The sequence below is a fragment of the Phoxinus phoxinus genome (genome assembly GCF_949152265.1).
Source record: "Phoxinus phoxinus genome assembly, chromosome: 5".
In the NCBI taxonomy this organism is placed as follows: Eukaryota; Metazoa; Chordata; class Actinopteri; order Cypriniformes; family Leuciscidae; genus Phoxinus; species Phoxinus phoxinus.
This window is the reverse complement of record NC_136880.1, coordinates 43,623,926-43,645,493: the sequence shown is the minus strand read 5'-3', so window position 1 is coordinate 43,645,493 and position 21,568 is coordinate 43,623,926. Positions and strand designations below refer to the sequence as shown.

Below are 21,568 nucleotides of genomic sequence, written 5' to 3'. Positions count from 1 at the left end.
TCTCATAAATATGCGTTAGTATGTCATAAGTTTGCCTTTTCATCTCATAAATATGCCTTAATATGTCATAATTTAGAGATTTTTCATCTCATAAATATGCGTTAGTATGTCATAATTGTGCCTTTTCATCTCATAAATATGCCTTAATGTCATAATTTAGATTTTTTTTAATGTCATTAATGTGCCTTTGTGTCATTATTTGGACTTTTCATCTCATAAATGTACCTTAATATGTCATAATTTAGATTTTCAGTAGTATGTCAAAATTCTGACTTTTCATTTCATAAATATGCCTTTGTTTGTCATAATTTTGCCTTTTCATCTTATATGCCTTAGTATGTCATCATTTAGATTTTTCATCTCATAAACGTGCCTTAGTGTCAACATTTTTTAATTGTCGTCTTATAAATATGCCTTGCATACATAATTTCGACTTTGTATGTCGTAATTTCGACTTTGCCATAATTCTGACTTTGTATGTCATAATTCTGAATTTATGTATAGTTTTTACTTTTTATATGATAATTATGCCATTAAAAGGTCAAAATGTTTTTTATATCATAATTTTTACTTTTTCATAAATATGACTATTTCATTAAACTTTTTATAGTCTAATCAAGATTTGCTTAAAACATGTTTGTTGCATGCTTCCACATTTTGACATATTCTTTTTTTATTTTTATTTTTTATTTTACTTTATTCAACAATTGCACAGTTTACAGGAACGTTCATCCCCATTATAACAATAACATATTGTGCAGTTTCCAACATCGCAGGTGTTTTAACATAAACAAAACAAACAAAAGACTCACATCATCACTTTTTGCCAGGGGAAGAACGGATTTACAAAAAAATATCAAATTGTTTACACACATTCACAGTTTTTGTTGCCTTTTGATTAAGAGAAAACTTAATCGTGTTGACATATTGCTTGACCTCAATGTTACAAGCGATAAAAGATGTTTTGGAATGTGCAAACTTACATTTATGAATGTAAAATTTTGCTAAGAGAATAATGAGATTAATAATGAAAGTTGCATTAGGCCTAGTCTTAGTTCTGTTGAGGTCATAAAGGCCAAAAAGAACATCCTTCCAAAACAACTTGAAATCTTTCTCAATTTTCTCTGCAATGAAATTACAAATGTCAAAGCAGAAACTTTGGACAAAAGGGCAGTGCCAAAACAAACGGGTAACTGTTTCAATACTCATAGAGCAGAAAGTGCACATTACATCAATGTCTTTTTAAAAAATTTTAACAATATGATCATTAGACGGGTAAAACTTATGAATTATTTTAAATGATATTTCTCTAATTTTATTGGTCAGCAAATATCGGTTGGGTAAGAGCCAGACCTTCTTCCAGTCAATGTTTTGCACAAATTTATTCCAGTATGGAACCACATATGGGACTGATGTGATAATATCTGTTTTGAACAGGGATCTAATTAGTTTATTGTTCTTACCATTGTTACAAGAAAAACTAATCTTACCAACTGAAGTGTCAGTCAGCGATCATTTTGACACATTCTATACATTTTTCTGAGATGACATGACAGATGCAGGTCACGTGTCTATAATGTAGTGCACTATAGTGTGTAGTGTGCAGTGAGCGAGTCTGATCCGAGACCCTGTGATGCTCAGGTCGAGTGTGTGGAGCCGATGATGGGTGGAGCCACACAATGAACAGGAGCTTCAGTCAAAGCTTCAGTGTGTGTGTGTGTGTGTGTGTGTTCTCCTCATATTCCTGGTTCAGCATCATCAGGATGACAATCATTGCTGAAGATGACGGAGATCCAGAGTGATGGACTAACACAGTGTCGGTGAGAACACACACACACACACACACACACACACACACACACACACACACACACACACACACACACACACACACATGCATGTCTTTGACTTCAGTTAAACACGTGTTAAATCCTCATTCTTCTGTCGGGATAATCGCGTAAAGGCTTTTGCGTGGAAACACACGCCAGTTTCGCGTCTAAAGTGACTGTCGTGTAACGCCGATGTTTTATTGACATTTCATTGTGAACTCGACCAGATCGAATCATTTGGATGCACGTTTTATTGATATATTTTATTGTTTTTGGACATGTAGCTTTTCATTTTGATTTACGCAAAATCAATAACACACTCTGTAGCCTAAGTGAAATATAGTTTGCTATATTAGTACAATATCAGTTCAGACCTTAATATCTACGCTACATTTCATATCATTAACTGTACAAAATATCTACATCTTTATTAAATTAACTGACGTTGGTTTCTGTCAAGGTGACCTTAAAGTTGTGAGTTTACACGAGATTATATTTTTGATGTTTGGATAAATGAGCCGCAAAACAACGTCAACAACAACAACAAAAACAGCAAAGTAAGAGATCATCAGTCAATTGTTTGTCTGTTAATAATAGTATTATTTTATTTGTATTTTTTAAGAAAACCTGAGCCAAAAATCTAAATTCGGTCATTATTGAATATCTGGAAACATCAGGTCTTCGGAGATGAAGAGCGAGGCTGTGTAAACTATATCTGGACATGTAATGTGTTGAAGTGTGTGAGCTGAACTGAGGATTGTTTGGTTTGTTTGGCGCTGGCATTAAAGCCGTATGGAGTCGAGTGTGTGGGAGTGTGTGTGTGTATTGTTGTTGTGCCACCTATAAACACAGAGATGAGCTCAACCAGAGGAGACAGATCCGCTGCCAGTCACAGGCTTTACAGGCAAGGCTATATCTGTGTGTGCAACCTTTCCTTTATTTTAAGACTAGCACTGCGTTTGTTTTTCCCAGGTCCAGGATGTATAGGTGTAAAATGCACAGATATCCGCTAATATCCAATGTAAGTGTCCACTGAGTGCGAGTCTGATGCGTTCACCTGCAGAGAGTTTATGATTTATGTGTTGCGTGTCCATGTTGCTGTGCGGGTCCTGCGTGGTTGCTATGGGGTTCTTCTGAGTGCTTTTAGGCACATGGTAAGGGTGTTAATAATAGGCTTTTATGAGTGCTGTCTCTGTATATGGTTCCTGGGATGTTATGTGGTTACCAGGGCGTTGCTATGTGGTTGCTAAAGTATTTGAGGGTTGCTGGGATGTTCTGGGTGGTTGCCAGGGCGTTGCTATGTGGTTGCTAATTTAAAGTATTTGAGGGTTGCTGCTGGAATGTTCTGGGTGGTTGCGATGTGGTTGCTAAAGTGTTTGAGGGTTGCTGGGATGTTCTGGGTGGTTGCCAGGGCGTTGCTATGTGGTTGCTAAAGTGTTTGAGTGTTGCTGGGATGTTCTGGGTGGTTGCCAGGGCGTTGCTATGTGGTTGCTAATTTAAAGTATTTGAGGGTTGCTGCTGGAATGTTCTGGTCGGTTGCGATGTGGTTGCTAAAGTGTTTGAGTGTTGCTGGGATGTTCTGAGTGGTTGCCACAGGGCGTTGCTATGTGGTTGCTAATTTAAAGTGTTTGAGTGTTGCTGGGATGTTCTGGGTGGTTGCCAGGGCGTTGCTATGTGGTTGCTAATTTAAAGTATTTGAGGGTTGCTGCTGGAATGTTCTGGGTGGTTGCCAGGGCGTTGCTATGTGGTTGCTAAAGTGTTTGAGTGTTGCTGGGATGTTCTGGGTGGTTGCCAGGGCGTTGCTATGTGGTTGCTAAAGTGTTTGAGTGTTGCTGGGATGTTCTGGGTGGTTGCCAGGGCGTTGCTATGTGGTTGCTAATTTAAAGTATTTGAGGGTTGCTGCTGGAATGTTCTGGGTGGTTGCCAGGGCATTGCTATGTGGTTGCTAAAGTGTTTGAGTGTTGCTGGGATGTTCTGGGTGGTTGCCAGGGCGTTGCTATGTGGTTGCTAATTTAAAGTATTTGAGGGTTGCTGCTGGAATGTTCTGGGTGGTTGCTATGTGGTTGCTAAAGTGTTTGAGTGTTGCTGGGATGTTCTGAGTGGTTGCCACAGGGCGTTGCTATGTGGTTGCTAATTTAAAGTGTTTGAGTGTTGCTGGGATGTTCTGGGTGGTTGCCAGGGCGTTGCTATCTGGTTGGTAATTGTTTGAGAGTGTCTTCTCGGTGGTTGCTAGGGCGTTAAAATGTGATTCCTACGTTTTTTTTTTTTGTGTGTGTTTCTTTCTACTATATGTGGTTGCTGGGATTTTCTATGCGTTTAACAGGGTGTTGCTATGTGGTTGCTTAGTGTTGATAAATGTTTACTGGGATACCAGGGCGTCGCTATGCAGTTGCTTAAGTGTTTTGAGTTTTGCTACTGTATTTAGTTGGCAATGCAAGGCAAGGCAAGTTTATTTATATAGCACATTTCATACACAATGGTAATTAAAGTGCTTTACATAGAATAAATTAAAATAATCAAAAGAAATAAGAATATATAAAACAGTTTAGAATAAAAAATCAAATACAGTACAAACAGTCAGTTGCTGTTTGTTGCTTTAGGTGGTTGCCGTGGTGTTGCTATGCAGTTTTCTGAGCAAGAGTCCCCCCTCAAGTCTGGTCTCTAGAAATGATATTTAACATGAATTTAGCATTTTTATAATGTAGCCCTCCTTATTTATCGTAACAGATTTGGTTTCACTTCCCTCAGTGCTTGTCAGTTGAACTGTCAGTGTGTAGATGTTGAAAGCGTCTGTGAAGTGTCACGACCCCCCGGCCCTCATTGACGTTCTCTGAAGGGGGTCTGACTCACGTCTGTCACTCGCAGACTCTGACATTTCCACCGGCCGTGTGTCAGGACGGTTTTGCTGAAGACTTTTCACCGCATGAATTATTCATACGAACATCACTGTACGCCACACATAATTCTGAGCGATTAGGCCAATTGGAAAGCAACTGGAAAAGGTGAATTATACATAAATCAGTGCAATTAAGCAAAGTCGTCTTCGTGCTTCTGTAATTGATCATCTGATTGGAATGTATAATCGGGTTCGTGAAGGGGCGCATGTGAAATCTGTGTATTTACAGAGGATGTTTAATGCATTTATAGACACTGGTAATGCTATCAGCCGGGGCATTGGAGAGAAACAGGTGAAATCTGAAGAGATCAGGCTGTTAAATCTGTAACTTTATATGTTGAGTGTTTGTCATACGTGCATCTGTGCTTCTTGCTTCATCGATGATCATTGCATGTGATAATAAAAAATCATGAGTAATAATAAAGTATCATAATCAAAAACTATCTTCGCAAAAATTTGAGACACTGTTGAGATCCCCTCAAACTCTAGATCACTCTCCATTTAATCTCATTGTTGACTTGGGGAAAGTACTGAAATATTTAAACGGCAAAACAATTATGTTCTTCCTCAGTGTTTCTGTCTTGTTTTCCAGCACAAATATCTAAACATTCTTAAATTAAATTTACTGGAGTAGCAAAATGTGTGTGTGTCTATTAAACCTTTGACAAGTACGGTCATAGATCGTCGTCTCTGAGCCAGAGAGTATAATATAATTCATATTATCACAGAAGAACTGGAATAAAGGTTTAAAGTTGGGATATAAACACGGTAGTGATCGAAATGGAGTAGATCACCCTTTTAAGTAACAACGCTTCAAATAAAGATTGTATCATTGCATCGTTGCACCAGTAGATGGCGACAAGTGACTGTTAAAACATGTATTTGTCATTGAATAATTCGATCAAGAGATTCGTTCAAAAACGCTGATTCATCCAGCAATGAAAAGTGAAGTGAAAAGTGAAGTCATTGAATCATTCACTCAACCCGATTTAAAATAATTAATTCAGATTAATAAAACATTTTAAATAGACTCTGTAGCACATTGTGATTCTCAATTTATCCAGAATCTGCTTAAAACTAGAACAGATATCTGCTAATGGGCTCAGAAAATAATCCTTTTTTTTTTAAAAGTAGTATAAAAATAAAACAAAAAATAAATAAAAAATATATATACCAGGAAAATTTGCCTCCAAGTCTGTCTTCAAAATAGTGGATTACTCTGTAAATTTTCATCCATGACATTTAATATTTTGTCTTTCATCTCTTCTTTATCGGCAAGTTATATGTTAAGGCGAGACACTACAGGAGAATAGGGTAACATTTTTAAATAATAGATATCCCCATGAAACTTCCTTAGTTGATTACTTACACAAGTTAATAAAAAAAATGTATTACAAGTTTTTTAACTTTGTATGTTTAATTATGCAAATTAGACATTATCTCATTAAATATGTGCAATTTTGCATATATTTTCGGTAGATAGATCTGAACATATGATAAAGCCAGGTACAAAATTCTTTTTTCATTTTGATTACACACAAGATGAAGATGTTCGGAGGGATTTCAGGATATATGCTTTCATGACCTAGGAAATCTAAATATACTGTCCATAGCCTTAAAAAAATAGATTTTCGCCATATTTTTATTTATTAAAATGTCACATAAATCAGGCCAGGAATGATTTATTAACAAATCCCTCTGAATATATCTTCAGAATACTGCTAAGTGTGTAACTGGAGAGTTCGGTGTACATCGGCTGAGATGTTTATACTGGAGAATGACAAAAAACTCATTTTGAGAAAAAGGCATTTAAAGATTTGTAATTTAAAAATTCATACTTTTTTAGTGGAAACAACTATTTACTGACACAATATCTCATCAAATCATTAGCAACAACAATACAAACCACCTAAATCACATCAAAACTTATAAACACAGCATTTATGGTCTTCAACTGAGCAGAAAAACAGTCAGAAACACACATCTGAGTGTCAGAGCGCGTCACGTGATGCTTCTGAACCAATCACGGCGTCAGAAATTGACATCAGCCAATGAGATTTCGCTTTTAGAGTTAAATACCTATTGTACTTTCACGATTGGTTGCTGATAAAAAGGAAATGACCATATTTGGATCCGACAGTACAGGAGAGAGAGCTTCACAGCGGTGTGTGTGTGTGTGAGATTAAAGGAAGAAGACAGAGATCGCGGATCATGATGATTCAGAACGCCAACTGTTGTTGAATTTCGGAGAAATCTACAGATGCAAATAGACAAAGTTAGTAAAATAAAGACCTAAATGTGTATTTTGGACTTTTTTTCACCACAAGTCTGAAAGAAGATGTTATTGAAGACAAATAGGCCAAAATCTCAAAATTGACCAGTGAAAAAAACCCAGTGTTTTTGCCTGCCGTGTCTCGCCTTAATTTGAAGTTTTGATTGTCTATGTTTGTTCTTAACTTCCTGTTCTTCTTTCCCTCCCGCCCACAGGATGATTGACAGGCCCGTGATCCAATAGGCACGATGATCGCCACAGGTGGGCTGCTGAGAATCTCGCGGAATCGCCAGGAATCGCCGCGATCCAAGAACCGCGCAGAGAACAAGAAGAAGAGGAAAGCCAAGAAGAAAAAACGAAAGAACGACGTTGTTGTGGTGAAAGGAAAAGTGAAGCTGTGCTCCGCATCAGGGCTGGTGGCGGCGCTGGGCGTTTTCATTTTACTGGTCGGGATCACCATGGCCGTACTGGGATACTGGCCCGGAGAAAACACGGATGCACCGATATGGCGAGCCACGCAGGGGAATCTAACAAGCAATAACATGCTGGTGGTGTCGAGCGACAGAAACTCTTCGTCACATTCGCTCGGCTTCCTCAAAAAGCTGATTTTGAGTTACTTATACTCGGATAATCTCAAAGTATTCGGGCCTTTAGTGATGGGCATCGGGATTTTCCTCTTCATCTGCGCCAATGCCGTTCTGCACGAGGATCGCGACAAGAAAACTAAAATCATAAATCTGAGAGATATTTACTCCACAGTCATAGACATTCACGGTTTGCGCGCCAAAGACCGCGTCCCGTTCATCAGTTACATGAGGAGCATCGAGGGCCGCTCCAGAGGAAAACCGGGAAGCTATAAGCGCAAGTCGTCGATTTATAGCATATCCCAAAGGTCCGAGGAAACGCACTGGGAAACGCGCTCGATCGTCACGTCGTCTGTTAACGCGTTCACTTTACCCGTTATTAAACTCAACAATCGCGATATCATGACGGAGCTGGACGGCTCGCGCCGCAAGAGCTGCTCCGCCGCGGTGGAGACCCGAGCGCAGGTTTCAAGGACACGTGTGTCGCTTTCCCAGGACTCGAAGCTCAACGCGGGGAAGCGGGTCACGGGTTCGCATTTGTCTCTGAGCGCGCTGTCGGATCCGGGCGGAGGCTATCGGGACGAGCGCTCGCGGAGGTTTAGCTGTCCCAGACTGGAGCGCGCGGGGAGTAAGGGCTACAGCAAACTGGGAGATTCCTTCACAGGCGCTGGAGGAGCGGAGGATACACACACACACACACCTCCTCAATGATGGCTGACTCGAAGTGAACACCTTTAAATGTCTGAATGTCACTGCTTGTGTTTGAATCAGCTGCTCATTTTCACTGGAAGTGTGAATTAACTAGCGACATCATCTATAACTATCCAATCACAAACAACTAATACAATACTGACTGTCTTCATCTATTGGTTTATCAGATTAAACAAACATCTGTCTGTCGGACACACACACACACACACTTCCTCAATGATGGTTGACTCAAACTGAAAACACCTTTAACATCCTTCCCTCGGGTCATTTTGTTGATGACGGGACCCGGATTTTATTATTTACATTTTTTTTAAATGTAGTATTCTTTAGAGGGGTCCAAGACAATTGGACTTTTGTTGCACTTGAACCACGAATACATTAAAAAAATGTAACGGATTCAAGGAGTTTTGTGGAAAAAAAGTAACAAATCCTCTCGGGTCAGTTTGACCCCTCAGGAATGAATGCGAGGAATTCTTCAGTACACATAGAAAATCCTAACAATGCTCATAATTCAAACTAAAAATGCTAAAACTTTACCAAGCAATTCTTTTATAAGGTCTACATGCGTATCTGAATGCAGACTGAAGGAAACGGACTTTGGGATAAACAAACCTCTGTATGTCTGATGTGTGTTTGTGCATCTCTCCATACTGTCAATTACTCTGGCTTTGAGTTTTTTATTTATCACATTCAGACATTAGTTAGTGTGACTGAACAGATTCACCGCATAATGATGTTTCTGTCTTATTTTCCAGTATAAATATCCAAAGATTCTCAAATCAAGATACATTTACTCAAGAAGCTAAATTACTTAAAGTGTCGTTTTCCTTCAAAAAAAGAAAGAAAAATATGTTATGCTAATGAAGTTAGAAAAATTAATTCAAAGAGAAAATGTGTCTTATTTTTCTGATCGGCAGATTTTTGTTCTTGTTTTAATCACAAACTGATATATTTTTACTTAATATATCTTCACTCATGTTTCTTCTTCTCCAGTAAATGAATCTTGATTTATGAATGTTTGGATATTTGTGCTGGAAAACGAGACAGAAACACTGTCTGTCAAATCAAATGTTTGTTTGTGAAGTGATATTTTGTATCGAATGACATTCAGACATTTTTATGTGTCCATGTACTTTTTGTGGTCACTGTACACTAACATTCAGAAGTTTATCGTTTGAAAATTAATACTTTTCTTCATCAAGGATGCATTAAATTGATCAAAAGTGACAGTAAAGACATTTATAATGTTAAAAACGATTCTATTTAAAATAAATGCTGTTCTTTAGATCTTTCTATTCATCAAAGAATCCTGAAAAAATAAAATGTATGATAGTTTTTCCACTAAAATCTGAACTGTTTTAAACATTGATAATAATCATAAATGTTATTGAGCATCAGATCATCATATTATTCTGATTTCTGGAGGATCATGTGACACTGAAGACTGGAGTAATGATGATAAATTCAGCTTTGATCACAGGAATAAATTATATACTGTATATTCACTTAGAAAACAGATGATTTACATTACAATAATATTTCAAAATTTTACTGTATTTTTGATCAAATAAATGCAGCCTTGGTGAGCGGAAGAGACTCTTACACAAACATTTAAAAAAAATAATATCCACCAACATTTGAAGCAGGTTGAAAAATTAAAACCATTTATAAAATGTGCAAGACCTTAATATCGTATGATGATCTTCATCGTTTTATATATTTGAGAACATTAGTCTAATGATGTTTCTATATTAATTCACTATCAATTCTAGATTTGGTATTTCTGGCCTTTTTAGATTTGTTTTGTTGTTAAAGATTTTTTGTTAATAATAATAATATTCTGTCATCAAAATCCTTTATTTAATACAGCAAAGATGAATTTAGACAAAAACTTTCTAGTTTTGACTCATGCGGAACAAAAAGCATCATAACATTCATAACATGTGAATTCATATTGTTTAATGTGATCCTGTATGAACTTAAGCATAAGATTATGTCTATATTTACCTGCAGATGAGTCATTTACAGGAGTGATCAAGTAGTTTATTATTAAACAAAAATGTTATGCAGTTTTTTAGTTTTATTCACTGTAGCATCAAGATGTTCAAAGTTTTAAAACGTTTTATTTGTATCTAAATGTTTAGGAAACATTCCATGTTGTCATTGTTTCCGGAAACGTTACTTTTAGAATGTTCTCGGAATGTAGTTGTAACATTTAAAATACAAATATTGCTACTTTGTTCCGAGAACATTCAAAAGTAACGGTTCCGGAAACAATGAAGACATGGAATGTTTCCTAAACGTTCGTATAAACAAGAAAAAACTGTTTTAAAAACTGGACGCTTTGAACGTTCAGAGAACATTTAGAAAAAACATTTTCATAACTGAATGGGAACGTAGGCTATATTTGTTAGCTGGGATCTTTCTTTTAAAATTTAAATGACCAGTGCGTTTGTCCTGTATTGTGTGTCAATAACAGATGTAAAATAGTGTAAGAAACGTTGTTTTGAGTCATTAACATGATTCTGGTGTAGAAAAGCGTCGTGCCTTTAGTCGCCGGGTGTTTCTGTAGCTCGAGTATATTTAGACTTCACAGCTCACTGTATATCCGTCACAATTTGATATGTTTATTATAAAATGACATTCACCTTTGGCATAATCACTATACGAGAAATGACAATATTGTGTCTGTGTAGGACAGCAGTGTTCGTGTGTCAGACACGTGTCACAAACACACACAGCTCATATTATGCAACTTTGCACATGTTGTTTTTGTATCTTCACTCATTTTTAGTGAGCAGATATTGTATATACACAAGGGCAATAACTGATCTAGACTCGGTCTTAGACACTCTGTTGGTGATTTCTGAGAGTTTGTTGAGAGCTGTTCAATAGTTTTAGCTGCTACATGAAAATAAAGTTCTTTGAGTTAACTCTGTCCTCGATCTTCTCTAGTGATGCTTCCTGTGTTATAAGTGTGTTTATACTGACATCTAGTGGACAATCAGTCAGTGTGATCTTCTTCAGCCCAGGCTATAGTCCATCCGTCAATATAAACATGAACAAGTTGTTAGTTCTTGTGCAGTAACTAATGTTAAAGTCCCCCTGTGGTGTAAATCCAGCTTTTAATGTTGTTTATGTGTCTATGTGTTGTTTTTAATTCGCTTTAAGACAAAGCATGTGTAAGTTCATAAGTGGACAGCATTGCTGAGTATTTTCTGCTTAAAACTGCAGTGAACCAAAGACAGTCTCAAACACACGGTTTGAAATCGCTGGTGTTTCTGACGTCACAAACTACCTTGTAACCAATCAGATCAACGTGTGATCGTCAACCAGTGGATCTCTGAGTGAGTGAGTGAGTGAGTGGAGGCGGGGCTCATTTGCATATTCATAGAACTGTGTAACCAATCAGATCAACGTGTGATCGTCAACCAGTTGATCTCTGAGTGAGTGGAGGCGGGGCTCATTTGCATATTCATAGAACGTTTAAATATGTAATTTTGGTGATCAAAGATTAGTTTCAAGGGATATAATTATTAATTACATAATTATTATATACATAATAATTATAATTATTAATTTGCTTTAAAAAAATGTCAAGTTTAAATAAAATTCTCTATACGAAATGAAAAGTTAATATTTAATGAAACGCACTTTCTGAGTGTTAGGCCACCAATATACATACATTTATAAACTGGGGGGGGTCTCTTTTTTTCTAGTCTAATGACTTTAATTTATGAACTTTGACCGTCACTTTTACTGGTTCTTCAGGTCACATCAGGAGAAGATCAAAACGATCCGAGACCGTCTCTTTATCTAAGATCATCTCTTTATCTAGAATTGCACATCCATATTACTACAGAATATAATAAACATTAACATCCTGTGATTATTGAAATTTACGTCATTTTTATCATTTTAAAGGCTGCAAACTCTAAAATTAAAACATTCTGAGTCATTTGTATAATTATATATGCTTAAAATATATACGAAGTTGAGGAGTCACACTTCTTAGACGCCAGGAAGGAGGGGATTACGTTAGGGCGTGGCTACGTTAGACGACAGCGAGCCAATCACAGACACAGAGGCGTGGCTTCGCGCTCCAGGCTCCGCCCAGGGAAACTTGTGAATGTGAGAGTGATTGAAAGTGGAAGATCTTCAGGTGTAACAGCCTTTCTGCTCGGATCCTCCTGACAGTGTGTGTGTGCGTGTGTGTGTGTTTTGAGCTGGAACAGGATCAAATGTTGCTTTATCGACTCTGACATTCGTTAAGGATCATCTGTGGGCGACTCTGGTGTCAGGTGAGGCTTATTTCGGACTGTTCAAGTGTTTGTGTCGAAGCGCGATGACTTACTGTGTTTTTAAGTAGGCTACATGTTACTTTGCTCCTTCAGGTGAGATAAGATTAGGAAGACATATTTAGCTATAAATATTTAGCGATATGAATCCATGATAGATGTGTCAGTGCTGCTTTTAATCGTTTTGGTCAAAGTGACATTGGAAACTCAGTAGCTGATCCAACAAAGTTGCATTTTTGCTGTGCGACTACTGTAAATATTGATGGTTTTATTATATCTTCAGGTGTTTTAGACATGATGTAGCACATGATCATATTGACAGGTGGGCGATCACTGATTCATTTCTAGTTTTAATGACAAGCTTTCATGTTAAATGTATATGAAAATTGTAGGTATGTAACTGAATATAGACTAAATTAATATATATATATATATATATATGCAGTTACCTTGCTGACTTAAGTAGGTCATTTTAAATGGTCATGTGGTGTGACATGAATTTTAATAGAATATAATTTCTTTAATTTTTCATGTAGTCTCAATTTATATGAGCTCATAAAAGCATAATAAGTTATAAAGGAATCAAGAAAATGTTGTTTAAATCACTTTATTAAATACATATCACACTTTCCAAAAGTGAGAATATGGTGCAAAAGTTCATTTATTTCAGTAATTCAACTTAAAAGGTGAAACTAATATGTTATATAGACTCATTACATGCAAAGTGAGATATTTCAAGCCTTTATTTTTTTTGTTATAATTTTGATGATTATGAGCTTACAGATTATGAAAACCCCAAATTTATAATATTGTGAAAAGGTTTTCAAGCCATAATCATCAAAATTATAACAAATAAAGGCTTGAAATATCTCACTTTGCATGTAATGAGTCTATATAATATATTAGTTTCACCTTTTAAGTTGAATTTCTGAAATAAATGAACTTTTGCACCATATTCTAATATTTCGAGCTTCCCCAGTATCATACACCAGTTTAAAAGTCACCAGTACATGCAGATAATGATATTTCATGTGTTTGAGATCTCGATCACTCAATATGGATGTTGAATGTGTTTTGTTCCCGGTTCTCCTGGATTATGGGCTGTCTCTCTCTCTGTGCCGTGGATCTGCATCTGGATTCTGTCTTTCGGTGAGTCACTCTCCAAGAGAAACACTTTTCCCGTCCTGTGGTCAGCGGATATCTTTGACTTTTGGGGGTTTTCCCAAAAAAAACTCTTTTGATGTATTTCTAGGACAGGAAACCCCCCGAAATTGGCCAAATTACACTCCAAGAAGCGTTTCAGATTCACTTTAACATTATGAATGACATTAGGCTCGACTGACATGGGTTTTTATACGACCGATAATAATATATCAGTACTTTTATTTGATTATAATAATAATATTTGTACCAGAGCATGGTGACCATTGGCTCATGATTATGTTGTCAAATGCTAATATAGTTAGAATAAACCAATAATCTCAAAATACTGCAGTTACAAATATCTAAACATTCATAAATCAACATTTACAGGAGAAGCAAAATGTACAAAAAGTACAAATATCTGCAAATTGGGTCCGGAAAATAAAACACGTAATTTTCTCTTTGATTTTAGTTATTTTAATTATTTTTAACTTAATATCTTCAGTCATTTTGCTTCTCTGTCTTGCTAAAACAAGACAGAAATATTGGGGAAGAACACATTGGTCTTTAAATCTTGAAATATCAGTTCATCGGTCAGACTGTCATATTCAGCAAAAGATGACGTGTGTGTGTGTGTTTGTGTGTGTGTGTGTGTGTGTGTGTGTGTGTGCGCGTGTGTGTGTGAGTCATTTCTGTGTGACTGCAGAGTAAGTAAAGAACGTTTGGAAAGAGGAAATGATTGTCGCTTTGCTGGTTTTCATTTCCTCTCGCTGGTTTTTGCTGATGTGCCATTGGATTTCTGGCTCTTGTAGGGAAACGCATGACCGAGTAATCTATACGAAAACATTCCAGACTCCGAGTCAAACACTGTAGAGTTGCTTCACGCTCACTCTCGTCCTGTTCGGCGTTTGATAGTGACTGTCTGACTCTGATAGCGCTGTTTACCTGTTGCTTCTGTTCCTGATCTTTAAGTCTGGTGAGGATATTGATTCCCAGTCGTCTGTGCTGGAGGTGTTTGTCACGCATCTGATAAACGTGGAGATAGTCAGCAATGGGAATGATTCAAACCGTTACTTGCGATCAGTGCATCAAACACATCACTGCATTTCAGAGATTTGGGATTCTTTTGCGGGTCAATCTTGCCAAGTTTTGACTCATAGATGTGTTCTGGAAAGGCTGTATAAGTCTTGCTTACATCAATGCTCACACTGACCCACCGTTGGTTTCCATGCAATCCGCCAAACATCAACTCTTTAAGAGTAAGCAAAGAGAAACCTGGCGAGTTTGGGGACACATTGACAAGGTATGGCCCTTAATAGAGTGATCGAAAGCGTGAAATGTCTCATAACTCCTGCGTTGTTTGTCACGGACTCAAGTGTCTTGCATTGGAATCCTTGGCTCAAGACAAACAAAACGTATATTGGATTTAGTCTAAACCCTACTTTTAGGAACTAGCCCCAGTTTTTTCACATGATCAGAACCTAAACAGTGCAGATAGGTTCCATAGAGAGTGAATATCAATAAATAACGGAGAAAAGTTTAATTTTCGATTCGATACGGGGCGCCAAAACGTTAAAAGTGGGCGGGGCCAATTTAACTAAAATGGATATAACTCTTGAACGGAATGAGATATTTTCACCATAATTGGTGCACGTGTGCATGAGCTCGTTTTGTGATCACGTGCAAAAAAATCGTGACAATTGGCCACTTGGTGGCGCTATAACGTGAAAAAAACTTGAAAACTGTGCAGTGTTTGTTCATGATCATTTATGAGGACATTCGTATCTTGAAAAACATGAAGTAGTTTGAGCACATATTAGACAAGGTTAACGGAGGCCTGTTTAACTCATAGCTCGTCTAATATTTATATTTTACATTATTTCAGCTTTGTTTCAATTATCAAAAATGTTTTTAATAGTTCTAGCTTTTGTTAAGGCAAGGTAAGTTTATTTATATAGCACATTTAATACACTATAGCAATTCAAAGTGCTTTACACATACAAAGGAATTAAAGTGGTCATGAACTGGCTTTTTTTATATTGTTGTCTGAGTTCAACTTATGACGTTCGCTTGGTTTTTAGACTATTAGACTATTTTCTGCCCTGGTTTTGAGCCTAGCTCCTGAAACGCTCGGTTTTTATTGAAGACTTGGAATTAAACGCCCACTGCTATGATTGGATAACAGTTTTGCATATTATAATGCGGTTCCTGTAATGCGCGCATCGGTGGGCGGGGCTAAACAGGTGGTGTTGAAGTGGGCGTTGATCATCTTCTGCGGAGGCGGGGCTTAACAGGCGCTGTTGAAGTGGGCGTTGATCATCTTCTGCGGAGGCGGGGTCTGATACCCTGTGATGTCACAGATCCCCACTCTGACAAACCTGTCGTTCGCTGGGCCTGGTGTCAATAACAGCTTTTATTGGACTAACAAAACTTCAGTTCTGAAACATACAGGATATTCTTATAGTATGATGACCTCTTATATGTCAAAAGCTCAAGGAAAGTTTGATTTCTCAGTTCATCACCCCTTTAAAATAATCACAAAAATAAAAGCAAGTAAAATTAAAACGTTATAAAGTGAACTAAAAGTGATATAAAGATGATGCAGATATAAAAGAAGTTAACAATAATAACCCTGTCCGCAACAGGAGGGTTGAACTTTTACCTTTGACCCCTGATGAGATCTTGACATTGACCGACCGTTGGTGAAACCAGAGCCTTCCTCTACCTAACGCCAGTCCTCTGCAGGATGATGAAGTTCGCCGGGGTCAGAGGTCACGTGCCTGTTTATCGGGTGATAAGGAGCCGCTCAAAGGTCCGAGTCGTCCACACGACGCTGTTGTTCCGGCGTTCAGCTGAGTCGGCACCGCTGGCCTCGTAGACTTTGCTCACACTTATTCATGCTCATTTTGCACTTTTGTCTGCGAGTTCCTGAATCCGGCTCCACGTGAGCGTTCTGTGAGCTCAGCAGAAGTGCAGATAACGGCTCAGACCTTGTCTTCAGTCTAAGGTCTGATAAGACTCGCGGATGCGCTTCTCTTACCCTTATAAAGACACGGTGTTCTCGCGGGCAGGAGCCGGCCGGCCGGTATTTATAGTGCCAGAGGATGCGTCCCTCTGCTCATCCCCACGCAACAGTGGCCGGACAGTGGCACTTTTATTTTATTTTTCAGGAAAATCAATTACATTTTTGTGTTCAATAATATTTTATTTAATATTTTGTATTTTGAGGGAATTTTATGGTACTATGTAATATTTATGCAATAATTATGACACCTCCCAAATGTAAAAAAAATTATCTCAGTAAAATCAATGATATATATATAAAAAAAATTATTATTTTTTTTTTTTTATATTTTGTATTTTGAGGGAATTTTATGGTACTACGTAATATTTATGCAATAATTATGACACTTCCAAATGTAACTTTTTATCTCTCAGTACAATCAATATATATTTTTGTTTAATAATAATATTTTTTTATTTAATATTTTGTACTTTGGCCGGACAATGTAACTTTTTTTATTCTTTTTTCCCCCCAGTAAAATCAATGACATTTTTGTGTTCAATAATATTTTATTTAATATTTTGAGGGAATTTTATGGTACTACGTAATATTTATGAAACAATTATGACACCTCCAAATGTAACTTCTTTTTTTTTCTCTCTCAGTACAATCAATATATATTTTTGTTCAATCATTTTTATTTATTTAATATTTTGTATTTTCATGGATTTGTCATGGCACTATGTAATATTATTTATGGAATAATTATGAGAACTCCAAATGTACATTTTTTTTTTCTCTCAGTGAAATCAATTTTATATATTTTTGTTTAATACTATTTTTGGATTTAATATTTTGTACTTTGAGGGAATTTTATGGTACTACGTAATATTTATGAAATAATTATGAGGGAATTTTATGGTACTACGTAATATTTATGAAATAATTATGATCCATTTTATAAAGTATGACACCTCTAATATTTTATCTTTCAGCAAAATCAATTTTATGTATTTTTGTACAATAATATTTTCTTCAAATTTGGTATTTTGAGGGAATTTAATGGGACTACCTAATATTTAGCCTATATGCAATAATTATGATCCATTTGTTTCCACAATTTTTACAATACTGTACAATCAATGAATCCATTTTTTTTTTTTTACTAATAATTTTTCAATGAAACTCTTCATTGCTGTGTGATTTTTCTGCATCATGGCTGATTTATAGATTGTACACCCCCCCCCCCCCCAAAAAAAAAAATGTATTTCTATTTTATTCATTTTATTTTATTTTATGATTTAAACCCAAAGCTGTTAAAAACATTAATGTTTATTGAAATAAACCTGAAATCAATTTCAATATTAGTTGAAAAACTTAAACTAAATGAAAATTAAAATATTGCTTTGGCAATAAACTGAAATAAGTTGAAGCTGAAGCACTAAAATTGGAAATAAATGAAGAAAACTAAAACTGAAATAAACATAGCAATATTTAAAACAACATAATAACTAGTAAAATGACAAAAGCACACAACAAAATTACAAAAAAAATAAGCTAAAAATATAAAAATAAAGGCTAATTCAAAATATTAATATAACTATAAAAAAACTAAATTAACACTGGTAAAAGTGACTTTCATTTAACTTTGCATTGTTTAATAAATCAAAACGTCACATTTAACCCCAAAATTCTCATTAATGTCATTTATGAATTTATGAATTTTCCGTTTGATTTGTTTTGTATTTTTGTAATTCAATAATGATTCTATAAAACATTTTTTTTGTATTACAGTAATGAAAATGATATTTCCAAAATGTAAAAATATATATATATCTTAAAATAGGCTTTGTTCTTCATGCAAAAATATAATGTTGCATTTCTGTTTGAAATCTGATCTGTGTGAAATATGACCTGCGCGTGTTCTTGACAGCATTTCCTTTCCAACGAGAAAACCCCCTTATGAATATGAATATGAATATGAAAATAAGCATAATGCTCAAAGCTGTGTTTCTGTGACACGTGTAATAACGGAGTAGTGATGATATCTCAGTGTTCGGACTCTGTACTGTGTGTGTGTTCTTCCTTGTCCTTGTCTTGCAATATGAAGAATATGCCGTCCCAGATATTTCCGCTATCCAAAGGTCATATGCGGTCATCTTGTTGAAAACTGGTTTAAAGATAACTCATGACGTCAGCACTAACGGTCAATGTCAGCAGATCCTCATTATGCAGATTTACCGTCAGCACAGAGACTGTCAATCATTATTATTATTCTGGGCTTTATTGTGTTCTCAGGCTCGACTAGAACTGGAATGTTGATTATTCTCCTCATGTTCTCCAGTGTTGCGGCTCCTCTCTTCCCAGTCTGTCAGTAACGCTCTGTTCACTTCCTGTCTCTATGAAGCCCCTCCTCCTGAAAAGCACACTGTGCTCTGATTGGTCGGCTGGAGCAGTGTGCTGTGATTGGTCGAGTGTGTTTGGGAAATGCCCCGCCTCTTACCATAACCGCCAGTTTAACACACTACTAACTAACTCACCCAGGCCCCGCCCCTTTATTCTGCGCATTAATTATTATAATGAGGAATATTGAGACGTGTTCGTTCCCGGGAGAAACTCGAGACTACAGTGAGTTCAGAAACACTGACTCTGATATAGAGAAGAACTGAGCAGAGGAACACTGACTCTATAACTGCACTAATGAATCATTCACAGAAACGGGGATTAATGAAGCAAATACTCAGTTTGTGTTTTCATGCTGACGAGAAACTTCTGTGACTTTCCCAAACAAGCAGAGAGAGAGAAGGTGTGTGTGTGTGTGTGTGTGTGGACTCCTGTGGCTCCGGACAAGGGTGTGTGTGTGCGCAGTGGCTCCAGGCAAGAGAGGGTGAGTGTGTGTGGGAGTGTACAGTATGTGTGTGTGAGGGTGTGTGTGTGTGTGTGTGTGTGAGTGAGAGGGAGGAACTGCTTCCAGCGAGTGTAAACTTGTCTTTTTTCTGTTATAGTGCCATCCACTTCACCTGTGTGTGTGTGTGTGTGTGTGTGTGTGTGTGTGTGTGTGTGGTGACATGACTCCTGTGGCTCCAGGCGAGAGAGGGTGTGTGTGTGATTATTTTGTAGTTTTTGACGATCTGCTGTATTTCTGTCACTGAAATGTGTGTAATATTCTTAGTTACGATGCCGATCCTCGTCTGTGTCCGAACTCGTCCACTTCTGTAATAACTGCACTTCCCTTATTCTCTAATGATTCCTCCTTTACAATAAATAGCTTTCTCTAATTTGAAAATAAACATATCTCATGAATGGACACACACACACACACACACACACACACACACACACACCCACACAGTATTTCTCTCTCACACACACACACACACACCCACAGTCTGTCTCACGCATACGCACACACTCTCTCTCTTTCTCACACACACACACATACGCACGCACGCTCTCTTTCTCTCACACACACACACACACACAAACGCACGCTCTCTTTCACACAGACACACACACAGTCTCTCTCTCACACACACAAACACACACTGTCTCACACACGCACACACTCTCTCTCTTTCTCTCTCACACACACACACACACGCACGCACGCTCTCTTTCTCTCTCACACACACACACACACACACACAAACGCACGCTCTCTTTCTCACACACACACACACACAAACGCACGCTCTCTTTCTCTCTCTCACACACACACACACACACACACACACAGTCTCTCTCTCACACACACACACACACACACACACACACACGCACGCTCTCTTTCTCTCACACACACACACGCACGCTCTCTTTCTCTCTCACACACACACCAGTAATGCGCGGGTCAATGTATAAACAACCCGCACCCGTTTTCAACTAACCCGCCCGCAACTCAGACCGCAAAAAAAAGAAAGAAAATATTGTACCCGACCCGCTTCCTGACCCGCGTTTTTTTAAAGTAGCGAGTAAATGCTCATCATCGTAGTCATGGGCCATAGACGGAGGAACTAGGGGTGCGCATTTTTCTGAATGCTCACACACACTGTGTCTCTCACACACACACACAAACACACTGTCTCTCTCTCTCTCTCACACACACACACACACACACACACACACACACACACACACTGTGTCTCTCTCTCCCTCTCTCACACACACACACTGTCTCTCTCTCAAACACACACACACACACTGTCTCTCTCTAAAACACACACACACACACACACACTGTCTCTCTCAAACACACACACACACACACTGTCTCTCTCAAACACACACACTGTCTCTCTCTCTCTCTCACACACACACACACACACACACTGTGTCTCTCTCTCACACACACACACACACACACTGTGTCTCTCTCTCACACACACACACACACACTGTGTCTCTCTCTCACACACACACACACACACCGTGTCTCTCTCTCACACACACACACACACTGTGTCTCTCTCTCTCTCACACACACACACAAACACTGTCTCTCTCACACACTCACACACACACACACACACACACACACACACACTGTCTCTCTCTCTCTCTCTCTCACACACACACACACACACACACACACACACACACACTGTCTCTCTCTCACACGCACACACACACACTCACTCACACACACACACACAGTGTTTGTTTGGATTATAATCTAGTGTCTGATTGTCAGTCTTTGTTAATGAAACGTTCTTCACACCCGTTTACTTCTGGTTTACAAAGAAACATAATGTGATGTTCGGGAGTGAAGCTGAAACACACACACTGTTCTTCACAGCGCATGAGCCGCTTGTGGAGGATTTTCCTGACACAC

General features: G+C 37.7%; 2 protein-coding genes across 6 annotated transcripts in view; both read left to right on the top strand.

Annotated features, from left to right (window-relative positions):
• Positions 1 to 1,615: 1,615 nt before the first annotated feature.
• tmem200cb (transmembrane protein 200C-b) lies at positions 1,616 to 11,222 on the top strand. The gene is made up of 2 exons (XM_079612955.1): positions 1,616 to 1,820; positions 7,213 to 11,222. The coding sequence occupies exon 2, from the start codon at positions 7,246 to 7,248 to the stop codon at positions 8,290 to 8,292; it is 1,047 nt and encodes a 348-aa protein (XP_079469081.1). The 5' UTR covers positions 1,616 to 1,820; positions 7,213 to 7,245; the 3' UTR covers positions 8,293 to 11,222.
• Positions 11,223 to 12,442: 1,220 nt separating this feature from the next.
• epb41l3b (erythrocyte membrane protein band 4.1-like 3b) overlaps positions 12,443 to 21,568 on the top strand; it is a 64,129-nt gene continuing 55,003 nt past the window's right edge. For 2 of the 5 annotated variants that reach the window (XM_079612924.1, XM_079612929.1), the window contains exon 1: positions 12,443 to 12,593. Coding sequence is in view for 1 of the 5 variants with exons in the window: in XM_079612926.1 (XP_079469052.1) it covers positions 12,897 to 12,912 (16 nt within the window). In the remaining 4 variants the exon portion in view is untranslated. Of the gene's footprint in view, positions 12,594 to 12,873; positions 12,913 to 21,568 lie in introns of all 5 variants that reach the window. The other 3 variants (XM_079612925.1, XM_079612930.1, XM_079612926.1) reach the window with 2 other exon arrangements.

Excerpts from the sequence above, each read along its gene's own strand:
- tmem200cb (XM_079612955.1), top strand. The coding sequence starts at position 7,246 with ATGATCGCCACAGGTGGGCTGCTGAGAATCTCGCGGAATCGCCAGGAA.